Consider the following 26,411-nt stretch of genomic DNA (forward strand, 5'->3'; position numbering starts at 1 on the left):
CCAGTTTGTTACCACACTGTCTCCAGAATTGTTTCTAAAATGTAGGTCTGCTCATACCATTCTTTCATGTGTACACTTCTTCCATGGCTACTCATAGGAGAGCCCTCACATGTCACCACTCCTTTCTCTTTTCTATTCTCTAGTTACATTGAAATTATTTGAATTTTCTAGGGTACCGTGCCCAGTCTGGGGTCTGGTCTTCATATGGTATGCCATTGTCTTTTGGATATTCTTCCTTTGTACCCTTAGCTTAGTTATACCTTCTTCTTTCTGTTTCAGGTTAGATGTTCTTTGCCCTTCTCCAGTGGCTAGCTTAGGGGTTTCTCTATGTTTTAAAATAGATACTGTGTTTTTCTATAACATTGGTTCATGTTTCTGTTTAGTATTTTCCTTCTATACATGTTGCTTCTCTATTTTTCTTTCTGCTGTAAGATGTAAGTTGTGTGAAGGCAGGACTATGTATTTCTTCTTATTGTTGTATCTATACCACTTAGAAATTAAAGATTTTATTTCTGGTATAATACAAACTTGTTGAATGATCAAGTTACTAATCACGTGCTTTGCCAAGAATATTTTCACATAATTCTCAGAGTTAAATGGTTTTCTGTTTTCATGTTCTGGATCCTTTTCTTCCCATCTCCTATTAGTATTCATTCAGTCATTCACTCAGCAGAATGTTGCTTTGAACATTTTAAACCTTCATAACTTGCCCAGAAACACATGTAAAGGACTTGTAAAAGGAAAACTCTTTTATGTACTTACCATAGCTTTCCTTTGTCCATCCTATGTAAACTTGCACTCCCATAAGCATACATAATCCTTTCCTAACTTATGTCTGCCTTCCCTTTATTGCTTTTCTACCTTATCACTTAATTACTTTAGTACATACCAGGACGAACCCACTCAGGAGCTGAAAGAGGAGAGGGATTGTGTGCTAGGGACTGCATCTTTTTTTTTTCATTTAACCCCCACATTTTGTGCAAGTGAGAAAATTGAGTGTTAGAACCATTGTTTGGATTATAGTCTGCTTGGCTGCAGTATTTGAAAGATTAGTTTTACTGCTCTTAACTTTTTGGTTATGTTTAAAAAGAAAGTATTGGTGAACAATTATTCAGATCTTTACATTCTAGCACTTAAGATTTCCCTACTTGTTTGGTAAATTAAGCAATACATACATACATACTATATGATAGTATTTGACCTTAAAATTATGATTAAAAAGACACATACAATTTACCATTTTTACATGTACAGTTCAGTAGTTTTAGGTATATTCACATTATTGTGAAACAGATCTGCAGAACTTTTTCATCCTGAAAGTTTGAAACTATACTTATTAAACAACTCCATTTTCTTCTTCATTCCCTAAACCATTGGTGGCTACCATTTTACTCTGTTTGTGTGAGTCTGACCACTTTAGATTATATAAGTGGAATCATGCAATATGTACCTTTTTGAGGCTGATTTATTTCATTTAATATAATGACCTCAAAGTTCATCTACATTGTAACCAGGTTTCTTTTTTTTTTTTAAGGTTGAATAATATTTTATTTTCTTTTTTTTCTTCTCTCCTTATCTTCCTCTTTCTCTTCTTCCTTTTTCCCTTCTCGTTCCCCTCTTTCTCTCCTCCCCACTGCCTTCCCTTCTCTTTCTTTTTCTGGATTAAATTGAGGGCCTTCACTTCAGGAGTATACCCAATATACCACCAATTCTTTTTATTTTTGAGACAGAGTCTTGCTAAATTACTAAATTGCCCAAGCTGGACTTAAAATCACAGACATCCTGCCTTGTCTTCTCAGAGTACTGGGAATACAGGCATGCACTACCAGATCTGGCCTAAATAATATTTCTGTGTGTGTGTGTGTGTGTGTGTGTGTGTGTGTGTGTGTGTGTGTATTCACATTTTAAAAAACTGTCAATGGACATTTGGATTTTTGGCTATTATACATAGTGTTGATATTTAACATAGCTGTACAAATATCTTTTTGAGACCCTGATTTTGGTTATTTTGGATATATACCCAGAAGTGGGATTATTTGATATGGTAGTTCTATTTTTAAGTTTGTTGAGGAACCGAGGAACCACAATACTATTTTCTATAGTATTATACAGCTTTACAGTCCTACAAAGGCTGTGGAAGTATAAAAAGTAGTGAATGAGATATATGAAATCAGGAGTGAAGTAGGAAAAATAGGCAAAGTATTTCTTTTTTTTTGATTTATTATTGATCATTGGTCTTTGAGAATTTCTGGGATTGTTAACTTCCAATAGTGGCTTAATAATGATTAAGAGGAATCTGAGGACTGTGTTTTTTTTTGTTGTTGTTTGTTTGTTTAAGGGAGTGTTAATATGATAGTGGCATGAAACATTGTCATCCACAGGTTAGGAGTATACCCAGGACAAAGAGTGCAGTTCTTTCTGAGTATTATTTTGCAAACTTGGATGAGGTTTTTAACATCTTCATGCTTCCAAAGTCTCACTAAACAAACAAACAAAAACAAATAGAAGTCTCTCTATTTTAATATTGTGACTTCTGACTATCTCAGTTTTCTTTTGAAGATCCTGTGACTGTGTGCTCTGATGGGAAGGTGGTTAGTTCCATTTGGTAGGGAGTGGTTGGTGGTCTGCAAGAGCAAGCAGTTGAGTTAGAAGGGGGGTTTCTTCTTTTGAATATAGAATGTTACCCAAATGCTTAGTCATGATGATAAAGCAAAGAACTTCACAGCTTGCAGTGTGGAACACTGTGACTGAATAAGTCTTTGATAATACTGAAGGGTCGCAGGAGTGACAAGAATTTGTCAACAAGTCTTGAGAATTAAGAGGATAAGATAGAGAAGACAAAGTAAGATAGTCCCCTTCCAGTTTCAAAAACAAAAAGTTGTTCTATTTAAATGTCCTTTAGAATTACTCAAGATTCAACTATCCTTCTTCCCTTAACTACCAATCTGTTAAACCTCTAACCCTGTATACAAGGACAGACATATTTTCTACTTTGCAGTGTTTATTCAGAAGCAAGCAAGCAGACTTAATTTTATTGGATAACACACAAACAAATCATATATACTATGCCAAACCTGTTTGTAAATTTGAAGAAACAATCTTTACTAGTTATTGCATACATCCTCAGATTCTCCTTTTAGATTACTATAATAATATATTAATAAACATATTGCCATTAGTCTTTCTTTTCTAATTATTCCTTCATAGCGCTCTTAAAGATAACTTAGTCCTAGTTGGACTCTTTATGGCCATCTGAAATGGGGAAGATGATTTAATTTTTCTGTGACCCCATTTCTTTATTGTATACTTTTTATTATAAGAATTATACTTATGTTTTAAGTTCTTTTAGATTTTTAATGTTAGTGTATTTAAAGTGCATAAAGTAAAATAGTACATAAAATGGTACCTTTCCTTTTCTCTATTTGCACTTCTTTTTTCTGAATGAATTTTCCAGGCATTATACTGAGTAAATAATTCTAGCCTTTTATTTCTTTAGCTGGCCTCTGTAAACAGAAACACTAAAGAAGATCTATTCCTAACCTCAGAAGCAATTGGCAATACTTTCTTTTTGTGCTTTATGTTAGATATAAGATTAAGAAAGTAATGAAATTATTTACAATATTTCAAGTAAATAAAGGCATGCACTACCAGATCTGGCAGTAGTAGAAGTACTAGTAGTAGAAGTACTACCAGTAGTAGAAGTAGTAGTAGAAGTAAATGCTATTGTTATTATTAGTGCTGTTTTGTTGTTTATTTCTGAAGTGTAACTCTAACCACATTACACTGATCATTATTACACTGTTTCATTTTTGCATATGACATTCTTTTTCAAATTTGTAGCAAAATATATTCCTGAGCACCCCCGGTAGGGTCTGGGGTAGAATCCAGGAATCAGTGTCTTACTGTTCTCCTCCGTGATTTTGAAACTGAAGGTACTTAAATCTTCCTTGAAGAATCATTCCATGCAGGATCAAATGCAAATGTCTTAGACTGAAATCCAAGGCCCCAGCACGCTTTTTTAATATTTCCTTTGTGCTTTTATTCCTCTCTGTTATTCTTTGCTGTGGCCATATAAATAAATAGGTTTTATTTTTTTCTCCCTTATATACCCCCAGTATTATAGCAGAATATTATTGCCTGAGTATGTGTTCAAATATATATTTATTCCTGGTAACCCATGAACTATCCATTTAATAACATATCTAAGAATCAGTTGGGTATGAATGTTAAACTATCATATGGGCAACCAACCTTCCCTAATTCAAAAATTAGAAAACAGTTCCTAGGTAATATCTTCTGGTACCTTAGAATAGCATTCATATATTGACTTTTCCTTTTCTCTATTTGCACTTCTTTCCTCTGAATGAATTTTCTAGGCATTACAGTGAGTAAATAATTCTAGCCTTTTAGTTCTTCAGCTGGCCTCTGTAAACAGAAACACTAAGGCAAATCTACTCCTAACCTCAGAAGCAATTGGCAATACTTTCTTTTTGTGCTTTATGTCAGATATAAGATTAAGATATTATTGAAATTATTTACAATATTTTGAATATATTTGGAAATCTCATGATCTCTTGTAGGTCTCAATTCTTATAATTTGTGGTAACACCTAAGGATGCCACTTGCCAGACTGCTGATAATAAAAATACAAGATGGAAAATTGAGGCTACTGTTGTAGGTGTTGGTTCTTTTCTGTGAAGTCTTTTGTTTTGCCTTATCAGAATCTTCTAATTCTTAAAGCAGTCTTTTAAATTAGGTGTCATAATTCCAGTTTACAATGAGGGCATGGAATTTGAAATTATGGAACTATGAATGGTGGTTTCAGATCTCAATGTAAATAGACCTCATAGACTGATTTTTTTTTTAAACTGTGGCCTAAAACCAAATTTCAAGTTTCTTACTTTCAATTCCTGTATTTGATTTCACTACCCTCTGCCTCTTCTTAAACTTGGGAATACTATGATTGCTATCAGTGAGAAATTCCATATACATTCAAAAAAGTTATTAAGATAGAATAACAACTTTGCAGATAGTAACCGAGATAGAATAGTTATTCTTTCAAACCTTACAGACTTTACCAGGTTAATTTTTTTACTGTATTCTAAATTTGATAGTGACCAACAGAATAAAATGTACTTTCAAAAAGAAGCAATTAACATTTATTAAACAGAAAAATTAGTTGCCCTGAAGCTTTGAAAAATGTATTCAAATAGAAAAATAGCATAAAATATATTTTGCCTAAGTGCAATAGCAATTTAACATAGCCCATATCCACAACTCTTTTCTTTCCATATTTAAAATTCTTGAGCTTACATTAGCGTACTTCTTATATAGAGATATATTTCAAATACCAATGAGAAGTGTTATTTTAGTTATGGGAGTGATTTAAATAAAATAGATGACAAATATTAAGTCATAAGTATGTATCCTTGGCTCTGAACAACATGATAAGGCTCACCAGTCAAAAGATACAGTGAGGGGGAGAGAGAAGGGTAAAGGGAAGTAAAAGTAATCAAGATGTGTTATGTACATGTACCAACTCTCAGTAATGAATGTAATTATTATGTACTGCAAACTTGTACTAAAAAAAATGAGAGCACATGCAAGGTATTCTGTGTAACCAATTGAGAATTAATTTCATACCACAAGTAAATGTTTCCTCCCACCACATTTCTTGGTAGTCATTTGACTTGATGTCACCTGCTTACAAAGTAAACAGAACGAAAAATAAAACCTCTGTATTTAACAGTACTAGCCAGAATCCCCCTTCCTCCTTCTCCTCTTCTTTTTAAAGGAAGAGGGCAATGTGGTAGAGTGAAATGAGGAAAGGCATTAGAGGAAGATAAACCTGAGTAGGAATATTGCATTCACCATTTACTATGCTATAACTGTGACTTGAGGAAGCACTCAGTTTCTTTTAGGTGTCTTATTAATAAACTTGGATTTTCAAGCTATGTGAAGTTAAATATTCACATGTTCACACAAGAAAAATGTCCCCCATACACCGGGGCATTGTCAGTAATAGTAAGTGGTAATTATTATAATTAATAATAATAAGGTTGACTTAGGGATTTAGATAAAAAGTTATATGAAACAGTTTGTTCTGTTTTGCTAACAAGCTGTTGCGGTTGAGAAAACGCAGAATCTACTGTTAGTTAGAAAACATACAACCTTTAATGCAAGTTGTCATGTAACTTAAAAATAGAAGTCTTGAAGGGAGAGTTGAGGGAAAAACTTTTAGGAATAAAATAACTCATCAAAATGACTATATTCTCAAAAGTAGAAGTTATAATTGTCGGCTATCCAATGCTCAATAGAAGATATAATGAAAAAAAGATAACAGTTTTAGGCACTACTGACACCACTACCATTAATGGTAAAAATTTAGAAATCTCAGTAAGATATGTTTGAAACTGATATACATACTTGTTTAACTATAAAGTACACAGAGTGATATAAAAGAAGGCTGAGTATATGGAGAAGCATACCAGGGATCATAGGTTACAAACTGAACATTATCAAAGTTACCAGTTCTTTTTTTTTTTTTTTTTTTTTTTTTTTTGTCTTTTTCGTTTTTTATCGGTACCAGGGATCGAACTCACCATTGCCTGCTTGCAAGGCAGGCACTTATGCTGCTGAGCTAAATCCCCAGCCGCAAAGTTACCAGTTCTTGATATGTTGATTTTTATGGTAAGTGGAATAGGGTTTTTTGGAGGAAGGCAGGAGATAATGGTAATTTATAACACAGTTCAAATGGAAAAACAAATAACTGAAGAATTAAAGAAAAATGTAAAAAAGAATGAATATATTGGTGCAACACATTATAAACCGCAGTTATTTAAACTTTTTTTATTATGCTAGTACAAGAAAAGACAGACCAGTTGAATAAATCAGAAATAGATTCTTCTGTATTAAAATATATTAATGTGTGGTATGAGAAAGGACCACAGTTTGTTCAACCATTCACTTGTTAAAGGATATTTGGGTTATTTTCAACGTGGTGATTATGAATAAAGCTGCTATAAACATTACTGCTTTTAGGAAGTTTGGTTTCTAGTCTCAAATCTTTTGCTCTTACAAATGGTCCTTGACTTGATGTTTTTAACTTTATAATGATATGGAAGCAAAATTAATTCAGTAGATACTACTTTTACTTCTGAGTTTTGATCTTTTCCTAAGTTGGCAATATGTATTATACTTTTGAGATTCTAGGGAAGTAGTAGTAAAGCATAAAAAATAGATATTGTGTAGTGTTTGTGTTACTATGATATAGCTATGATGTTCAGTAGACTAACTGTATTCAATGCATTTTCAACTTATGATAGGTTTTTCAGGATGTTACTATCTGTACTTTGTTATATATTTACTATAATTTAAGTCATTTCTTACATATGAAATTATAAGCAAGTTGGGCTGGGGATTTAGCTCAGCGGCATCAGTGCCTGTCTTATAAGTAGGCAGTCGTGAGTTTGATCCCCGGTACCGATAAAAAGGAAAAAGACCAAAAAAAAAAAAAAAAAAAAAAAAAAGAGAGAGAAATTATAAGCAAGTTAAAAGATTTGTTTTGAACTTTAAACAGTTACATTATTATTTTCTTTGCTTTTAAAAGTATTATTTTCAGGTAACTTGACTTACAAAATAATGAAAAATGAGTTCAGAGATCTATATACCATTTACTGAATTCTTTCTTAATGTTAATATATTATCATATTGTCAAAATAATTGAGATTAGGAATTAGCACTGGTAGCAAGGATATTTACTGATTTACAGATCTTGTTTAAATTTTACCACTTCATTTTTCAACCAACGTCTTTATTTGGTTTTAGATCCAATATAAGATCTCACATCCAATACAATCACATTTAATTAATATCTGTCCTTAGATTCCTCTAATCAGGGAATGTTTTGTCTGGGATAGTCTGTCTTCAATGACCTTCATACTTTTGAATAGCGTTGGTCAATTATTTTGTAAAATATCCCTGAGTCTGGGTTTGTCTGATGTTTTCTCATAATCGAGGTCATACAGTTTTGGCACTAATGCCACAGAAGTGATATCATGATTTTCTTAGCACACATTGTTATATGACATGTATTGAAGACGTCTTACTAAGGGTGGTTTAGTTTGGAGCACTGGACTAGTGGAGTGTCTGCCAAGTTTCTCACTATAAAGTTATTATTTTTCTTTTAGTACTCTTCTTCATTAATTTTATGTATATTCTTATTCCCAAGGTTACTACTGTAGTGTTTACTGGAAGGTAATATTTTCCTTTTCTCCTCCCATTCCCCCCACCACACTTTGTACAACCTGAGCGTGCTATCAAGGAGCTAATACCTCCTGTATTAGTTTTTTTAACTGGAAACCTTATTTCAGATTGTTGGCTCTGATGTATTGCTTTAGAGCCAGTTTCACAGAAGGGAAGCCATCCTTTGATAGTTCTTGAGGAGGCACTTCAAGTGCTTATCGAATTCACTTGAGAACTTCTCCAGTCCTGGTCTCCCTACTCCCACCCCAGAGCATTTAGAGGTATTGTAAGAACAAGCTTACCCAAAGTCTTGCTTCTGTTTCTGTATGAAGTTCCCTGGTAAGCAGAGGCAGAGTTCCTGAACTTGTTTAGCCTTGCTGACTTGGCTGCCCGTGGCACTCCACATATCCTTGCCCAAGCCTTTTTCAGACACCAAGATTCACATCTTTTGATCTTTATCATCCCTTCTACTCTACATTTATTCATTGGAATTTTACTGTGTGGAGAAGCTGCCTCTTCTATACATTTGTAAAATTTCTATGGGTAGTTATTTTTTAACTTATCTTTTTATGTTCTGATAGTGGAATAAAGAAGAAAGTGAATAAATGAATAAATAAAATGTATGGAGATAGACATAGAGGTGATAGCTGTACAATAGTGTGAATGTACTTAGCTCCACTGAGTTATAGGCCTAGAAGTGTTAGAATGGTGAATTTTATGTTATAGATTTTACCATAGTTGAGAAAAAATCTTTAAGAAATAGAAAAGTCAAGGAACCAAAGAGCAATTAATTGATAAAGAAAAATTCCTTAATATTCAGCAATCCAGTGATGTTTTGTTTTCCTTATGTAGCTATCAGCTTTGCATAGGAGTTTAGCTTTGGGTGTTTCCACAAATAATTCAAATTTCCCATTGAACTGAATTTAAATTGTTACCAAATATCATTACCACTCTGGCTGAGTTTCCTCCATGTATTATAAATAAAGTGTTGATTTAACACATGGCAAACAGGTGTCTTTTTGAGAAAGGGAAAACAAAAAAACAAGAAAGTCTGATAACGACACACTGACCTTTCCAAGTGAGGGTTGACTTGATGAAAGTTAACTTAGCCATCATGTAATAGATGGGGACAAGTTGAGTTTATAGCCAGGGAACCCAAAAGGAAGGCGTTTTCTGTTTTATTTGTTTGTTTTGTTTTTGATGCTAGGGACTGGAACCTTGGGCTTCATGCATGCTCGGCAAGTGCTGTACTGTTGAGCCCTAGCTGCAGCCTGAGAAGGTATTTTTTTTTCTGTTCAATCAGATTTTATTGGTACATTTTAGATACATGTAATGATCACATTCGTCATAGAGAATCTGTGCCTGTACATGGTATCACTTGATTCTTTTTTTTCCCCATACCCCTATCCTCCCTTCAACCCTTCCTCCCCTCCTCATGTACAAAAACTTTATTTTCATTTTCCCTTCTTTTGTCACTTTTTTTTACTTTTCCTTCTTTCCTTTTTCCCTCCCCTGACTCCTCCTCTTCCTCTCCCTTTGAACATTTTCTTCCTATTTCATGATACCTGATATACATTTTGGTTCATATTTACACTTGGCAGTTTCTTACACCAGAGAAACAATGTGATATTTACACGTGTGTCTGATTTATTTCGCTTAACAGTACGGTCTCAAAGTGTATCTGTATACCTAGGAATGTCTCATTCTTATCCTGAGAAGGTGTTTTATATGATCGGTTATGATAAAAGCATCTGACATAGGCCATTGAGTATATCAGCTATCTATTCTGTGTTATAAATCACTACAAATATTGGTGTCTTAAATTGAAAACAATGATTTATTTCTTTGTGATGGATAGTTTTTCTACTGGTCTTTCCTGTGTTTATATCATGTTGCTGCATGGGTAGATTTCCTAGAACTGGAGTCTCTACAGTGGACTCACTCTCAAGGCCTCATGTTTGGGGTCTTGATAGAGTTGGCTGAGTAGCTGAGACAGCTCTCTCCATGGAGCCTTATTCTGTTGTCTAACCCATACTTCTCTGCATGACAGCTGGATCCTAAATTAATAAAGGCAGGAGATGCAAGGTGCTCTGAGATCTAGGTTCTAGAATTCTCACTGCACTTACCCCCTTATAAGGCCAGCTCAAGATGTTGAAAAACAGACACAACCTTTTGATGGCAAATTATAGCAACATCATGATATGAAGGGATGTAAGCACAAGCAAGCAGTATTCACTAGGAACCATTATTATAAGGATTTTTCAGGGTGGAAATTGAAGCAAAAGGATGTGATCCAACATAGTAAAATGATCAAAAGGTATTATGGAAACCAGTATTCAATGATAGAGACCAAGGGAAGAAAGAGTTTGAAAAAGATGGGGCAAGGGCTGTAGCTTATTGGTAGAGGATGTGCTTAGCATGTATGAGTCTCTGGATTTAATATCAGGAGCCCCAACAAAACAATGCAACACAAAGCAAACAAACTAAAAGGAATATGACCTGAGAAGACTATTGTGAGGAGTCAGTAACTTTTGAGACAGCATTTTTTGTAGAGTTTAGAAAATATTGTAGAGCATTAAGAAGAAAACATGGTGAGGAAAGAGCCAGTCTGTATTTTTGTTCAAGAATTTTATTTAGAAGATAAATGGTAATTACGTGGAACAGAAGATTAAACAGCATGTTTTAGGTTGTGAGAGAATCAATGCATATTTGATAGTAAATTCTCTAAAAAGTAACAGATTGAAAAACTTGAAGTGAGGAGAAGAATGGACATAATAGAGACCTGGAAAGAGGTAGAAGAAGATGTGAAAAAGAGTGTAACTAGAGAAGGTATCCACTCGTGGAGGAATTAGATAATCTAAAGTTAAAAGGAGGATTGAGTGGTTGGGCAATAGGAGAAAACAAGAAAGAGAAAGAGGTCTATTTTCATAAGTTTGGAAATAAAATCACTTGCTGGTCAGAGGAATGAAAGACCTAAAAGGAAGAGAGGTTTGGAATAGTCACTGCAAGCAATGGGTATGGAAAAAGTGCAGTCCAAGAGTGCTGTAATTCTAGGAACTTGGTGAAACAAGACTTAGCAGGCCAGCTCTTCATAATGCGACTTTCTCAAATATGACTCCAGGAACATAGTATCGTGGAAGGCACCAAGAATTTTTAAGAAATAAAATAACTCAGAACACTGAGGGAAATATTTATGCGATTGGCTTATAGCAAATATTTTATATTGAGTCAAATTGTCCTCTCTCTTCTACTCTTTTTATGACTTTAGGAAATTTGTTTATTCCAATTCCAGGTTAAAAGCAAGTTCTCTCTGCTGAAAATTATAAAAAGCTACATTTTGAGCAGCAGTAATTCTAGTATGTACTCTCTCTCATATTGGAGTATTCATTGTCATTTCTGAATTTCCAGAAAAGTGGGACATCTTGCAGATAAAATAGCGTATGCTATTCAGGAAGAAAATACCATCATATATCTGTCTCACTTCACCCACAGAAATAACACTGTATTTGCTATCATTTTCCTTCATGTATTTCCAAAATGCAATATAAGATGTATACAACCTTAGAAATATTTTCTTAATAAATTGTACTTTAATCTCTATGTAGTGGCAGATCTCTTTGTCCCCAACAATGATTTTTTTCTTTTTGCCTAAGTGTCTCTTTTTATATGAATACAATGATACTGCTTTTTGGAGGTCAGCATTTACTTGTTTTATCTTCCTATCAAGTTACTTGCAGCTTCTGTGTATTTTTGTTTTGTATCTTTTGAAATGTACTTATAACTCAATTTGTGGATTTTAATTCAGTCTGACAGTTTTGACTTTTAAGTTGACCACTTATAACTTTGTTTTGTAAAATGGGATAGGTTTTACATAGGTTTCAATAGCTATTTATTGATCGTTAATTTGCTAATTGATCATTACTATGAGAAACGTAAGACAACTTGCCATCAAGGAACATTTTTTTTTTTTGTACTGGAGATCAAACTTATGACCTCACATTTGCCAGGGAGGCACTTATGCCACCAAGCTAAATCTCTGGCCCCTCAATGAGCAATTCTAAACCTATGAGTTTTCCTTTAAAAAATGGCATATACTTTTAAATTTTTCAGAGAAAATTACTCTCTGACTTACTAGGATTGCTAGATATATCAATTGTTTGATTTTAAAACAAGTTTTTATAAGCCAAAAACAATATATGTAGTCACATATGGTTTGACTTTTTAATATTCTTTATGATGGGTGACAAAATTATTTATATTTTATAGACTGAAAAACTACAACTCAGAGCAGTTAGACTTACTGAAGGTCTCAGAGCTATTTAATTAGCAGCCGAGTCTGATTTTAAGTTGTGTTGGGTCTGTCAGTTGTGTTTTCTATTCTCTTTTTAAACAGAAACTTTTCATATAAGAAGACGTAGACTTTGGAGGTATTTAGTTTGGGTTCCACTCCCTTCTCCAGCACTGGTTAGTTACATGATTTATTTCATCTCCCTGAGACTCAGATGTTTTGTTTAAGGTATCTGCATCACAATGTTGGGGTGAAAACCAAGGAACCCTTGTGTGTGTAGTTTTCAGTGTGATGCCTGACACATGCACAGCACATGCACAGTAACTGGTAATATCACTTTTGTTATTAGTAGTAGAAACCGTTATGCTCCCAGAACTCATCATCTTGTCTCATTAATTAGATGACTAGTCTCTGGATTGTGGAAAACTGGCAGTGAGCCAAGGACACGCAGCACTAATGACACGGCCCTTAACTATGGGACAGAAAATTTTCCACAAAACCTGGATTATATTGCCCCATTCATATGTCTACTATAAAGTAGAATAAATGTTTTGCTAGAGTAAATTGTGATTAGGGAGTTTAGTGGGTACCTTTTTATTTTAAAAGGTGAAGTTTAAAACTTTTCCATAAAAGTCGTGGCTTAAAACTTCTCATGTTTCTACAAAGTCTGGTTTAACTCAAGAAACTCATCAGCTTTAATAATTGAGTTTTCCAGTTTTTAAAGATTTGTGACCCTACCCTGGCAAAACATAAATGTGAAATGTAATTTGAGTTTCAATGTTATGCTAGAATAAGACCCTTTATAAAAATAAAAGCTCTGTTGATAATTCCTTTTCCCTAGAATGAGGTCTTTCTGAGATTTCTTTTCTCCAAACTTAGAAAGTTGAAATATAGTCCTAATAAAAAATACATTTTGAAATATACTGTACACTTAGGAAATCAGGTAAGTAGTCAAGAAATACAATTTGTTGGTTTTTAAAGAATCATTTGAGACACAAAGATTTGAATTAAGCATTCTTTGATTTTGACAATCAGTTTTCAGTTTGAAAGATTTTTTTTTTTTTGGTAAGGCCTATGTCAGGCTTGTGAAAAAGGTGAAGTTCTTCAATGTTGGCTGAATTGGATAGATTTAAAGTTGTTGTACTTACATACATTTTCCTGGTCTTTGTTTAAACAGAATCAGATTTTTAATGATGAATTCCAAAAGAAAGTAAAATTTTATGTATAAAAAAAGAGATAGAAACCCTATACAACTGTTCTTTTGGTTTTAATGGGGATTCCACCCAATGCTTTCACACTGAGCTTCAAACCCAGGTCTTTTTTTTTTTTTTTTTTTTTTTTTTTTTTAATTTATTTTGAGACAGGGTTTTGCAAAATTTCCCAAGTAGGTCTTACATTTCAATATTTCTGCCTCAGCCTTCTGAATAGCTGGGATCACAGTTGTGTGCCACTATGCCTGAATCATATGTATTTTTTTCGTTAATACTAAAGTTTGAACCTAGTGCCTTTGTACTGACATACAACCTGAATCCTTTTTCTTTTGATATAGGATCTCAGTGAGTTGCTGAGTCTGGGCTTGAATTTGTAATATGATTATTTTTCTTGCATTCCTAGAGCCCGGAACTACAGGCATGTGTCACCATGCCTGCATTTTATATCCTTACCTTTCATTATTTTTCCCTCTTGTCTCCTGTTATACATAGAAGATGTTACAATTCAGAACTTTTAAAATGGTATTTAACTAAAAGGAATACAATCCCCTTTTCCGTTTGGCTCCAACTTAACTTTAGAATGGCTTACCACAACTCTTTTAAGTAATGATCAGAGGAAGCATTAGTCACTTCTCTTTGTTAATTGTGACATTTGCTTTGAAAAAGATTGAAGAATTAGTTTGGCCCTTTGCTGACTTCAAAACCATGGTCCCACTGATGGTTGCTTGTGGCACTTCCTTGCATCCTGCCAGGGAAGTTTAATACAATGTAGTAAAATCTTGCTGCTCCCTCCACCCTTTTATGTGTATGTACTGTGGACCTTTGAAGGGCCACGGACCATTATATATATATTTTTCTTTAATGAATTAATTAATTTTGTTAGTAATATTTCTTTTTAAAATTTATTTTATTAGTACATATTTGAAGTACATACAGGTTACAGTCATCTTGAAGAGTAGATAATATGTCTTCTTTCTTTTTTTTTTCTTTTCCTATCGGTACCGGGGATTGAACTCACAACCGCCTGCTTGCAAGGCAGGTACTTACGCTGCTGAGCTAAATCCCCAGCCCCTTGTTTCTTTTTTTAATCCCCTCCCTCCTTCCAGCCCATCTCCTTCCTTCCTCCTTTTAATCTCTTCCCTGTTTTCATTCTTACTGATATTTTTAATCTTAGCTCTTGTTTATGACATATAATGTTCATATTCATTGAGGTTGTTAGGTCCTGTACTTGGTGTAGCTCTATTTTACTTATTTCCCATTGGCCTCTTGGCCCCTTTCCCATTTCAAGAGATCTAGCCCTTTCTCTCCTTCTGTCCTTTATTGTGCTCTTTGCTTTACACAAGTGAGAAATAGTTTACAATATTTAAGCTTGTGTCTGAGTCATTGCCTTTTTTAAAAATTTTGTTTATTTTAAAATTTATATTAAATAAAATTTACTCATTTGATTTTGAGTTCTATTAGTTTTGACAAATATGTGATTACATATTTGTATCTTGATTAAGATACAAGGCAGCTTTTTTATCTTCTCAAAATTCCTTTGTTTTCTTTGTAGTCAGCCCTTCCCTCTGGCAGTTCCTGGCAAAGCTCTGATCTGTTATTTGTCCCTCACCTTTTCCAGAATCTCACGTAAATGGAATCATGTAATATAGCTTGTAAAGATGGGATTCCTTTATTTAGTATAATGTATTTGAGATCTATCTAGTTTTCTTGCATGCCAGTGGTTTATTCCTTTTTTATTGCTATTGTGTGGCCATACTATAGCCTATCCATTCACCATTTGTAGGGCATTTGGGTGTTTTTCAAGTTGTGGTGATTATGAATATAGTTGCTATAAGCATTTGTTTACCACTAGTGTTGTGAATATGTATTTTCATTTCTGTTGGGTAAATATGTAGGGGAAGAATTACTGAGTCATACAGTAAAATATTTAATTTCATAAGAAAGTGTCACATTTTTCAGTGTCTGTCTTTTGCATTTACGTAAATGATTTTTTAAAAGTCTAGTTATTTTGTATTACTTCCAACAATTGGTTTTGTCAGTTTTTTTGGTCTGTTTTACCTGTTCTCATAGCTGGATACTTATTGCTGTGTGTGTGTGTCCTATTGCACTGTGTGTGTGTGTGTGTGTGTGTGTGTATGCATGCATGTGGGCTGAGTATTGAACCCAGACATTCCCACCTCCACCTACTAAAGCATACTTTCTACCACTGAGTGACATCTACTTATTGTCTATTTGTTTTTTGCTTTTGTAGTACTAGGGGTTGAACTCGGTGTCTTCATACTGAGTACATCCCCAGCATGCACTTTCTTACATATTTATTTGCTGCATCATTAACTTGTCCAAACTGAGCTTTAATTTGGCAATCCTCCTGCCCTATCCTGCCATAGTGCTGGGATTATAGGCCCTGTTACCAACCCTGGCTGTCTCACCTGTTCCCTTTTAATGCAGTTTTCTGTTGGGCTTCCACTCAATTTATGTTCTTATAATGTCTGCAATGTGGAGTACAGAATAGAACTACTTCTATCACTTTTGCAATTCAATAATTTCTAATTCTCTAATAATATATGAATGCGCACATAAAATTTATGTAGAATATTTGTCATTTTGCTTTTTTGACATACTAAAGTTTAATGTGTACAAATATTAAATATAGCATTTATGATCATATTGAATACTTATTTTGCATTAGCAGTTTTTGCCTCATTTAATTTTCAAACATTGGGTCACAGTTAATGTAGAAAATAGAAGAAGGGAGACAAAGTATAGGAATAGGAATTTTTTGCTCTAGGAGATTGGTGTGATGGTTGTTTCTTTGCTCTTAAAATACAATGCAAAAAATAATAATTGTTCCAGTATGAGAACTGCTTGTATGACCCATGATGTATGACCTATGTTCTTAAATCTTTTACAATGTTTTATATCCTGGAATCAGCTTGTTTGATGTAAAAATAAGCCCAGTAAATTCAATTTCTCCATAACTCTAGATGACCTCTTGCTATTGACTCCAAAATACTGTTTGCCAGGTAAAGATACTAAAGAATAGTGCACATGTCCAAATAGTGATATAAAGTCACTAGATATTTTAAAGCCTTAGAGGAAAAATCTTGCTTCTATTTTAATAAATATTTTGAAAAATCTTAAACCTGCTGGTACTTTTACAAAAATACATTTTATTATTATTACTTTTAATGAACTGATTTACTTATTTGTGGTGCTGGAAATCAAACAGAGCGGCTCCTATATGATAGATAAGTATGCAATTCCTGAGCTATATTCTCAGTATTATAATTATTTTAATTATAAAGTTTATTTTAAGATATTTTACTTATAGTTGATAGTGTTTAGAATTATTTTCAGATAAGTTTAAACATGCTAATTGAATTTTACATTTTTAAAAATTTTAGTTACTAGTATTGAATTTTAATGTATTTTAAATGCATTGTTTTAGTTTTTTAAATTTGAGGTTGAACAGAAAATGATTCCAGTATTATATTTTATATGTTTTCTGAATCGGACAAAAAGTGAAAAGTTTAGGAATAACCTAGAGCAGTTTTGGTTTTTTATATTCAGAATATATAAAGGCATATGAAGATATTGAAAGGCATTGTGAAATTATCAGTGTGAAATCACTGCTAAATGAATAAGAGGACAAAAATTGATTTTGCAAAGTTGTTTACACAGCTTTTTAAGAGGCTGTATAGTAGAATTTTAGGTTGCACTCATGAACCAGATTCCTGTGTATTAGTTATCATTACAAGTAGTTTTTCAGTATGTTCAAATGCAATACTTGTTTTATAATCATTTTAACTTCCAACAGTACTGATACCAAGGTAATGTTTCTTTTTTCTAAGAGATATGGGTCATGAATTGACTAAGGACTCAGTTTTCACTTGCTTATTCAAATTTTTCATTTATTCCTTTTATCATTATTTTTTTTATCTGCAAAGGGATAGATAACACACTATTGTACCAAATGTCTAGAGTCTTCAGATATCACAGTTAATTACAACCCTCACAAAAAACTTCAGAGGGAGGTACAGAGAGGGGACACATTTACTGTGACACACTATCTCAATTAGTATTTTTTAAATATTCCCATTGTTAGTGTAAAGTACCTGCAGATATACACTAAAAATCCTGATCAGAGACATAGATGATTAAAAGTTGGAGAAAGAAAAAGCTACCAGGTATATGAAAGGTCCTGAAAAGGTTCTTAATATGCTCAAGTGGAACTGTATCTTTTACCAAGACAAGTGTTTTTGTACAAAAGGGAGATTTATGGAACTTATAAGCAAAACTGCTTTTTTTTTTTTTGTCATTTTCTTTTTTATCGGTACTGGGGACTCACGACCAAACTCACGACCGCCTGCTTGCAAGACAGGTGCTTATGCCGCTGAGCTAAATCCCTAGCCCCTAAAACTGCTTTTTTTTCAAGTGCCAAAAAATTTTCATCTGTTAGCCCTTGGTAAGGAATGTTTGAAAAAATATACTGTTTGATTAGGGTTGCTTTGGATACTTTTGTATCAAAATCTGCTCATAAATTCATGTTCTCAAAGGAACTGTTGTCTTTCTCTGTATCTTTATATATATATATATATATATATATATATTTTTTTTTTTTTTTTTTTTTTTTTTTTTTGTCTTTTTCCTTTTTATCAGTACCGGGGATCGAACTCGAACTCACAACTGCCTGCTTTCAAGGCATGCACTTATGCCGCTGAGCTAAATCCCCAGCCCCTTATATCCCCTTATATTTCTTTTTTTAAGGGGGGCTTGGACCCAGGGCCTTGCACTTTGTGGCTAAGCATTGCATTACTTGGCAACTCGCAGCTCTTAGACTTTTTTTTTTTTTAACTTTTTATCGGTACCAGGGATCGAACTCACGACCGCCTGCTTGCAAGGCAGGTGCTTATGCCGCTGAGCTAGATCCCTAGCCCCCAGCTCTTAGATTTTTATATTTCTGTTTTCAAATCTTAAAGCAGTTTGGGACAGATTTAGTTTCTCATTCTTTCTCAGCGGTCAATCACTGTATTTTATTGTTCTTTCAAAACCAAACAACAGAAAGGAAAAACATTACCAAGGATTGTGTTCTTTCTATGAATACTTATATTACTCTTTTCTAATTATTTCTTTATAGAGGTCTCCCAAGAATTACAAGACATTGGAAGGCAATGGGCTTCTCACTTGGTGAAGAATTTATTACACATTTATTCATAGACAACTAAATGACCTTTTTTGCTTCATTCATACCATCTGTGATTGACTTTGGTGTCCTCGTCATATTGTTTCATTCCTATTAACATCTGCCCTGTTGACTTACATTTATCATGTCATGGACTTCTTTGTTCTGCTCTAAGGCTATACCTCATTAAAAGTCTGCACTTTCTCAGTCTTATGTTTAGATCCTAATTGCTTCCACCAATTGAAATTTCCTTTTTTTTTTTTTCATACTGCTAGCCTTTTACTAAGAGTATTACATTATTTCTGCCTTACTGTCTGATTCTGTATGACTATCTAGAGCTGTGCAGGGTTTGAGATTTTACTTTACTTACAAACTAATAAATTATTTTGACATAATTTAATGAATGCTCAGTGTTTTACATTCATTATAGTAGCTCATTCTACTTACTTAACTGGGGTCATTTCATTTGAATCAATCCCTGGGGTAGACCTAAGCTTTTATCTAAGCTATAAACAAAAATATGCAAGTGTTCTATGATACTTGTGCACTGTCACTCCCTTTTCATTGACTTCCTTTTTCAAGAAGTAGCAACATGATAATGCATCTTTGTCTTGATATATCAAGACAAAGTGGTACTCTTTGTACCACTATGATGGTCTCTCTTGTTGAAACAAATATTTGCCACTTACTCTGCTACTATTAGAATGATTAATACTAAAAGTATTTAATCTGGTAAATCATCATATTTTACCTACCCAAAACCATACGCTAAATCATCCTGATTCATCATTGTATTTTGTAGGCACGCATTATTAGTAATGTGTAGAAGCCAACACATACATACATACATATATGTATATATCCATCATATATAATATTTTATATAAAAATGACTCATAACTTGTGTATCTGTATAACAAAGCACTAATTATGTTTCTCAGACATTGTCCAAAGATGTCATGATAATAAACCCATTCCCAGACTTTCAGATCTTGTCTACGAGATGTAACATACTGTGGTCTATGAGTCTAACATCTGACTTACATTTATATTATTCTTCCTTTCGTCTCACTTTTTCTAGCTATTATACTAATTATTTCAATACTTCCAAACCTCACATTTGGGGCTAAATATTATAGGTGTTATTATAGCCTCTTTACCGATGAAAAACTGAAAACATAAGAAAGTTAACTAATTTGCTAAGATTACAAATTAGCAGTGATAGTGAGAAGACAGGATTTTGAACTTTTGTCTCTACAGTCTTTGCTCATAGCTGTTTCACTTTATTACCTCTTTAGATTGTTCTTATATAAGAGTTTCAGGTAGTAGGTGTTATTATGTTTCCCAGTAGAAGTAGTAGGATTAGAGTTTATGATGGTGTGGTGTGAGTTTCAGTTTATTTTTGAAATAGGGGATAGGTTTGACTATATGAAGATGAGAGAAAATTCCAAGTACGTAGAATGAGCAGTTTTAGAACTAGGACTAGTAAGAGTAAGTTCAAGGATAACAAAAAGGTTACTCTGTAGAAATGATAAAATTACTGAAAGTGTATTCATTAGAACTTTCCTGAATTTAAAAAATGAGTATTTTTCTCAGATTTCAAGATTAATTGGATTCTTTTAAAAATAATGCTAGTATATTTCATTCATTGAGAATACTAATTCAGTATTTTTTTTGCCTTTAACATTCTCTTTTTATTGTGATTTGTAGCATTCGATTGTGATATGTCTCAGGGCCTTTAGATTTCTTTTTTTTTATTTTAAAAAGCAAAATAAAAGGATAGAAATGATACAAAATTAAAAAAAATGTAGAGAATTAACACTAGTTAATATATTGCACATTGTTATTTCAGAACTATTTAGTTTATAAAATCTAGGTACAAAAGTGATCAATCGAATAATGACAGCAACTAATTCAGTTTTTAATTATAAAAACTTATTAGTAGTGGAATAATAGAATAATTCATAATTCTTATTATCGTTGTTATAGTCTTTTTTTTTTTCTATCTAGTTCTGTCCATACCATCCTAATTTGGTCAGCTTAACTTGTGATGAAATTAATATAGCAGAAGGGATTGCAGTATGTTGAATGTCTGCTAAGTTTCAGAATTAAAATATTATTTTAAGCATTCTGATAATTTTCGGTTGTATAAAAGTCCTGCGAGGAAGGTGCACTCAGCTGCTTATGAACCACTTGAACGTTACATTATTATATAAACAAATGACACACATACTGTATTCAGAAAGCAAGTATCATGTGAAAGTGTCTAACTCTGTCAAAGAAATGTCATACTTGCGTACTCTAGTAAAAATAAGAATTTTTTTCCTTTGCTAGGAATTAAGCCCTGAGTATCATGCATGCTTTGCAAAGACCCTAGCGTTGTGCAACACTATCATCCCCAATTACTGTGTGAGAATCTTGATTGTTATGGGAAACTGATTTTCCTAAACTTGAGACTGAAGAAATCCAAACTCTCTTTTAGATTTTGTACTTCATCACCAACTGCTTGGAATGTGCATAAAATAAACAATTTACCAACATATATCCATTCATTTGTTATATTTATAAGCTAAAAGAAGCGTGAAAGTAGAAAAATAAACTAACACCAAAGACTAGGAAGTGAAGTGTGGGAAGTTTAAGTTCACCAAGTGGAAATTTCTTTGTGAAATCCTTTGTTATCACAGTGTGGATGCTGATTGTGATTACATTCAGAATTTTTAAATTTAATTTCCTTTTCTAGAATAATAGAATCAAACTTCTTTGTAACTTTGTATGTAAGGGGGCCGGGGGTTTAGCTCAGTGGTGTAACTGCCTGCTTGGCAAACGCGAGGTTGTGAGTTCAATCCCCAGTACCAAAATAAATAAATAAATAAATAAAGCCAATTTGCTAGTCTTTCTTTTAAAAAAACAAAACAAAACTTTGTATGTAAGGCTGGATTTGCAGTTATCCAGAAACATTTTTTGAAATAGTAAGAATTAACGTTGAAGACTCTTTTTTCCAAGCTAAGTGAACTGTTGTCAGAATAATACCATTTTGTATAGTGCCTTGCCTATTCATAAGTATAATTTGTACCATAAGTTTCTCAGGGCTTATTCAGCCACATTCATAGCCGTTTTGGAATGAGGCCGATCCCTACAGAATACACAAAATTTTACTTGTAAAGTACCAATGCTACTGCTGCATAAAACTATTGGAAATACTTTCCTTTTGATAAAATGGGTAGAATATTAGCAAAAATTAAATTCTAATTTTGATAAAATGGGTAGAATATTAGCAAAAATTAAATTCTGATCTTTAAATGAATGTGTATGTTAAAAGGCTAAGAATAAAGGCTTATTAATTATTTTGATCTGATGTACTATTGGAAAATGTCTGTTTTCTAAATCTTTTCATATGGAAAAGACATTCAAACTATGTTTGGATTTTACTCAGTGATCAGGATGAACCTATAATCTTCTCTGGATTTATTGTTTATTATTTTTTAAAAGCTTCAATTCTCCATTAATTTCTTTCTACATATAACATACTGGTTTATGATTCCAGCTGTGGTGATTTTTGTATGACCTTGTTACCCAATCCATCATCTAAGCCTTAGGTTTTTGTTCCTGTACAATGGAATTATTTAATATGTTGTTATTTCTATCATGTATTTTCAGTGTCATGTTGATAAGCTTGCCTTTGGAAGCTTTCAATCAAGAAAAACCAGTAATTATACAGCTACACACATTGGGATGTAGGGTGGGAGTGATAGGAGATTAGTCGTAGGAAAAAAATTGAGAACATTAGCTTTATAATTATGTACATAATATTATGTACTGCACACATTTCCTTATTTAAATGAACAGTATAGGCAGTAAATTAGAGCTAGTTTTATCTGGCCTTATAAATTTGGGATAAACATTATTAAGAAAAGTAAAGTTGTTCCTTTGTTAAGACATTAACTCCTAGTTGTTATCTCTCCTTTTTTCTTTTTCAGAGTATATATGTAACTGCTCTGAGGTTGGAAGCCTGGATGGGAAGCACTGCAACCAAACCACAGGGCAGTGTGAGTGTCAGCAAGGTTATCAGGGCCTGCACTGTGAATCTTGCGAGGAGGGCTTTCACCTGAATCACACTTCTGGGCTCTGCCTGCCATGTAACTGTAGTCCACAGGGAGCCCTCAGTAAACTCTGCAACAGGTAAGCACTGGAGCATAGGAAAAAGCAAGGAAAAGAAAGTAGACTCCAGCTCTGAAGACCAGCCTGGTCTGAACTAAGGAGCAGGGGGGAGTCATAGGTTTATAAAATATTTTGTGTATTGTTACTCCTTGACTTTGTATGTCACACTTAATATGAGGATCAAAAACTTCCAATTTATTAATTTACTCTTTTATAAATATATTACTCTATTATAAATATATTAAATTATGATGGTTTCTCTAAATTTTATGGAGAAAAATTAAGAGGAAGAGATTGGCTTTCTATCAGGGCTAACTTTCAGGCATTTCTAATGAAATGTTCTTTTTATGTTAAAACGTAACTGGAGACTATGGGCTGGGGATTTAGCTCAGTGGCATAAGTGCCTGCCTGGCAAGCATGAGGTCATGAGTTTGATCCCCAGCACTGTAAAAAACAAAACAAAACAAAACATGACTGGAGACTTTCTTGATTTATTTTTTTTTCTTTTATCAAAATTATAGATTTGGACAACTAAGGCTTAAACTTGGTCATATTTATTTTCTTAAACTGGTGGTAAATAGACTAGTTTCATGCTAATTACCAGTGCATTTTAAGGCCAGAAACAGATTAAATTACCTTTAAAATAGTATGTTATTTGGAGGTGACTTAATCTAGCAGAACCATGCCATATTATCTGAGGTTTGACTTCTGTTATACTGAAAATAGTTAGTCTTTGGAATAAGACACTCAACTTTTTGTGGGTTAAACAAATGAAGAGCCAATATTATGTAACGAAAAGAACATAAGCTTTAGAATCTGTATAAGTTGGATATGAACCCAAGTTCTGCTACCACTTAGGAGGTCTGTGCCTGGGCAAGTCATTTTGTTTCACTGGCTCAGTTTCTTTTCAGGATTGTTGTGAAAGTTAAGTGAATTATATTTATATAAAATGCTTAGCATATATCACTCAAAAATTCTGATTTGTTTTCATTTTAAAGGAATATGGGTTGTTTAAATGAGATTTTTTTTTTTTTTTTTGAGACAGGGTCTCACTATGTTGCTTCAAACTTGTGATTCTCTGGCCTCAGCGTGATTATCAATATGTTCTTTAAGACTGAGAATATAGTAGGGCCTATCATTTAATCTGCCACCTACCCCCTACCTTCCCACCTCTCCTCTCCCCCAGAAAGGGCTGATCAAGGTAGCACATGCCTACACATCCATACTCTGGGAAACTGAGATGGGAGGACTGAAATTTTTTTTTTTTTTTGGTACTGGAAAATGAACTCCCTACCTCACACTTGCCAGGTGGGCACTGTGTTGCTGAGCTATATCTGTGGCCCTGGAGGATTAAAATTTTGAGCCTAGCCTGGGCAATTTAAGTGACTTAGCAAGATCCTGGCTCAAAATAAAAAGAACTGACAACATTTCCTTGTACAGAGGCCCTGAGTTCAATTTCCAGTACCAAAAACCAAAAAATGAACAAAGTAACACTCAAAACCTTCCAAGTTATATTCAGAAGTTTCACATTCCCACTACTTTAAAAAAGAAAGATATTGACAAATTTGTTTATTCTGGTATTTCATCAGACATCTTTTCTGTACTTTTGAAGAATCTAGACCAATTGCTTAGGTTAAAGGAGAAAAATAAGGATTAAAAGTTCTAAAACTTCAGCTTCTAAAAGCTGAAGGAGAGAAAAGCAGTAACAATAATATTTTTTTCATAGTTCTTTTACAAATTGTTTCTGCTTTCTCTTTTCTCTGACAGTTAATGTTACTAAAAAGTTTAAAGATGAAATGTTTTCCTGAAAATAGGTAGTAACCACCAGGTAGTAGAAAAATACTTTGGAATAGTAATCTAAACGTCTAGGGCAGAAGTCTATTAATCATGATGCAGAGACAAGATCATCCCACTGCTTGTTTTCATAAATAGAGTTTTACTGGAATATAGCCCCACTCTTTTATTTTTAGATTGTCTGTGGCTGCTTTTGTGCTATCACAGCAAGTTGACTAGTTAAAACATACTGTATGGCCCACCAGCCTACAATATTTGCAGTCTGATCTTTCAAGAAAAAATTCATCTGCTCTTTTTTACATGGCGATTTATGTTCAGTCATGGTGGATAATGTTAAGTAACTTTAAGCAAGCCATTTCTTTTAATCATTTGACTTTTTATTTGTAAAGCAGAGGTAATCCTTGCCCTGTCTTTCTCTTACATAGAGTTGTTATTTATTAATAATCCAGTAAGATAAATGTATATGTAAATCTTTGTAAGCTGTAATTGCTCAATAGTTAATAAAAATAATAATAGGAACAGATACTATTTTATAACAAAATAATAATTATTAAGTATGTATTATATTCTAGGGCATTTACTAACTTCTTAATTCAGCTCATATAATCTTCACAGAAACTTCCTTGAGGAGAATACTTATTTTCCTATGTTGAATATCATAATTCTGATATTTAGAAGGTATAGTTAGTGTTCCTAATTTTACACACTAAAGCTACATTCAATCCAACTGAACAAATGTAGTGTAGTATTAGTCCAGAACAACTTCACAACTAATGTTTTTCCTACTAGGAAGCCTCTTGCTCAAATATCCCCAGATTACTTACTGTTCAATTCAGTGTGTTTTGGCAGATTATTAGATAAGAAAAAGTCTGTATTTGTGTTCCAGAAGTCAATAAAGGCATATACTACATTTTTAACAAAATGGTATGTAGGAAGCCTGTGTTGTTATAGTTACACTTGGTAGAATGCCAGAATCACATGTAGACAATTTAAAAATTGTGCCAAATGTCAGAGAAGAGGATGTATAGTATAATGCCACATACAGCTGCCGATAAAAGCTATAGAAATTGGTTTTGGTCAGGGAGTGATATTTTGAACATTCTATATCCTACCCTGAGAATTTATTTTTTTTAATAGGTGCTTGCCTGTGTTTTAGTATTACTTTAAAAACTTGTTAGGGCTGGGGATTTAACTCAGTGGTTCAAGTGCTTGCCTGGTAAAAACTTAGTGAGTTCCATTCTGGTACCAAAAAACAAACAAACAAAACAACTTGTTTCATCTTTTTTATGCTGGGAATTGAACCCAGGGCTAAAATACCAGCCCCATTTTGAGTTAACATAAGTGAATTGTAATTTTAAAATTCTAAATATTGGAAAATAAGTTAACATTTCATGTAGAATAACTGATTTTTAGTAATGGACAATGGATGCTATACAAGAGATAGAAGATACTTATAAATTACTGCCTGATACACATAGCCTATTTTATGCTATGTGCTAGATTCTGTTATCCTTAGGACTTATGTTTTGTTTTA

General features: G+C 33.3%; 1 protein-coding gene across 1 annotated transcript in view; it reads left to right on the forward strand.

Annotated features, from left to right (window-relative positions):
- Positions 1 to 26,411, forward strand: part of Megf9 (multiple EGF like domains 9) — a 93,285-nt gene that overhangs the window by 22,729 nt on the left and 44,145 nt on the right. The window contains exon 2 of the mRNA XM_063259908.1: positions 22,903 to 23,104. Coding sequence (XP_063115978.1) covers positions 22,903 to 23,104 — 202 coding nt within the window. The remainder of the gene's footprint in view (positions 1 to 22,902; positions 23,105 to 26,411) is intronic.

This window comes from Cavia porcellus, unplaced genomic scaffold (assembly GCF_034190915.1).
Source record: "Cavia porcellus strain 051 isolate PalLab524CR breed Dunkin Hartley unplaced genomic scaffold, mCavPor4.1 scaffold_1, whole genome shotgun sequence".
Classification (NCBI taxonomy): domain Eukaryota; kingdom Metazoa; phylum Chordata; class Mammalia; order Rodentia; family Caviidae; genus Cavia; species Cavia porcellus.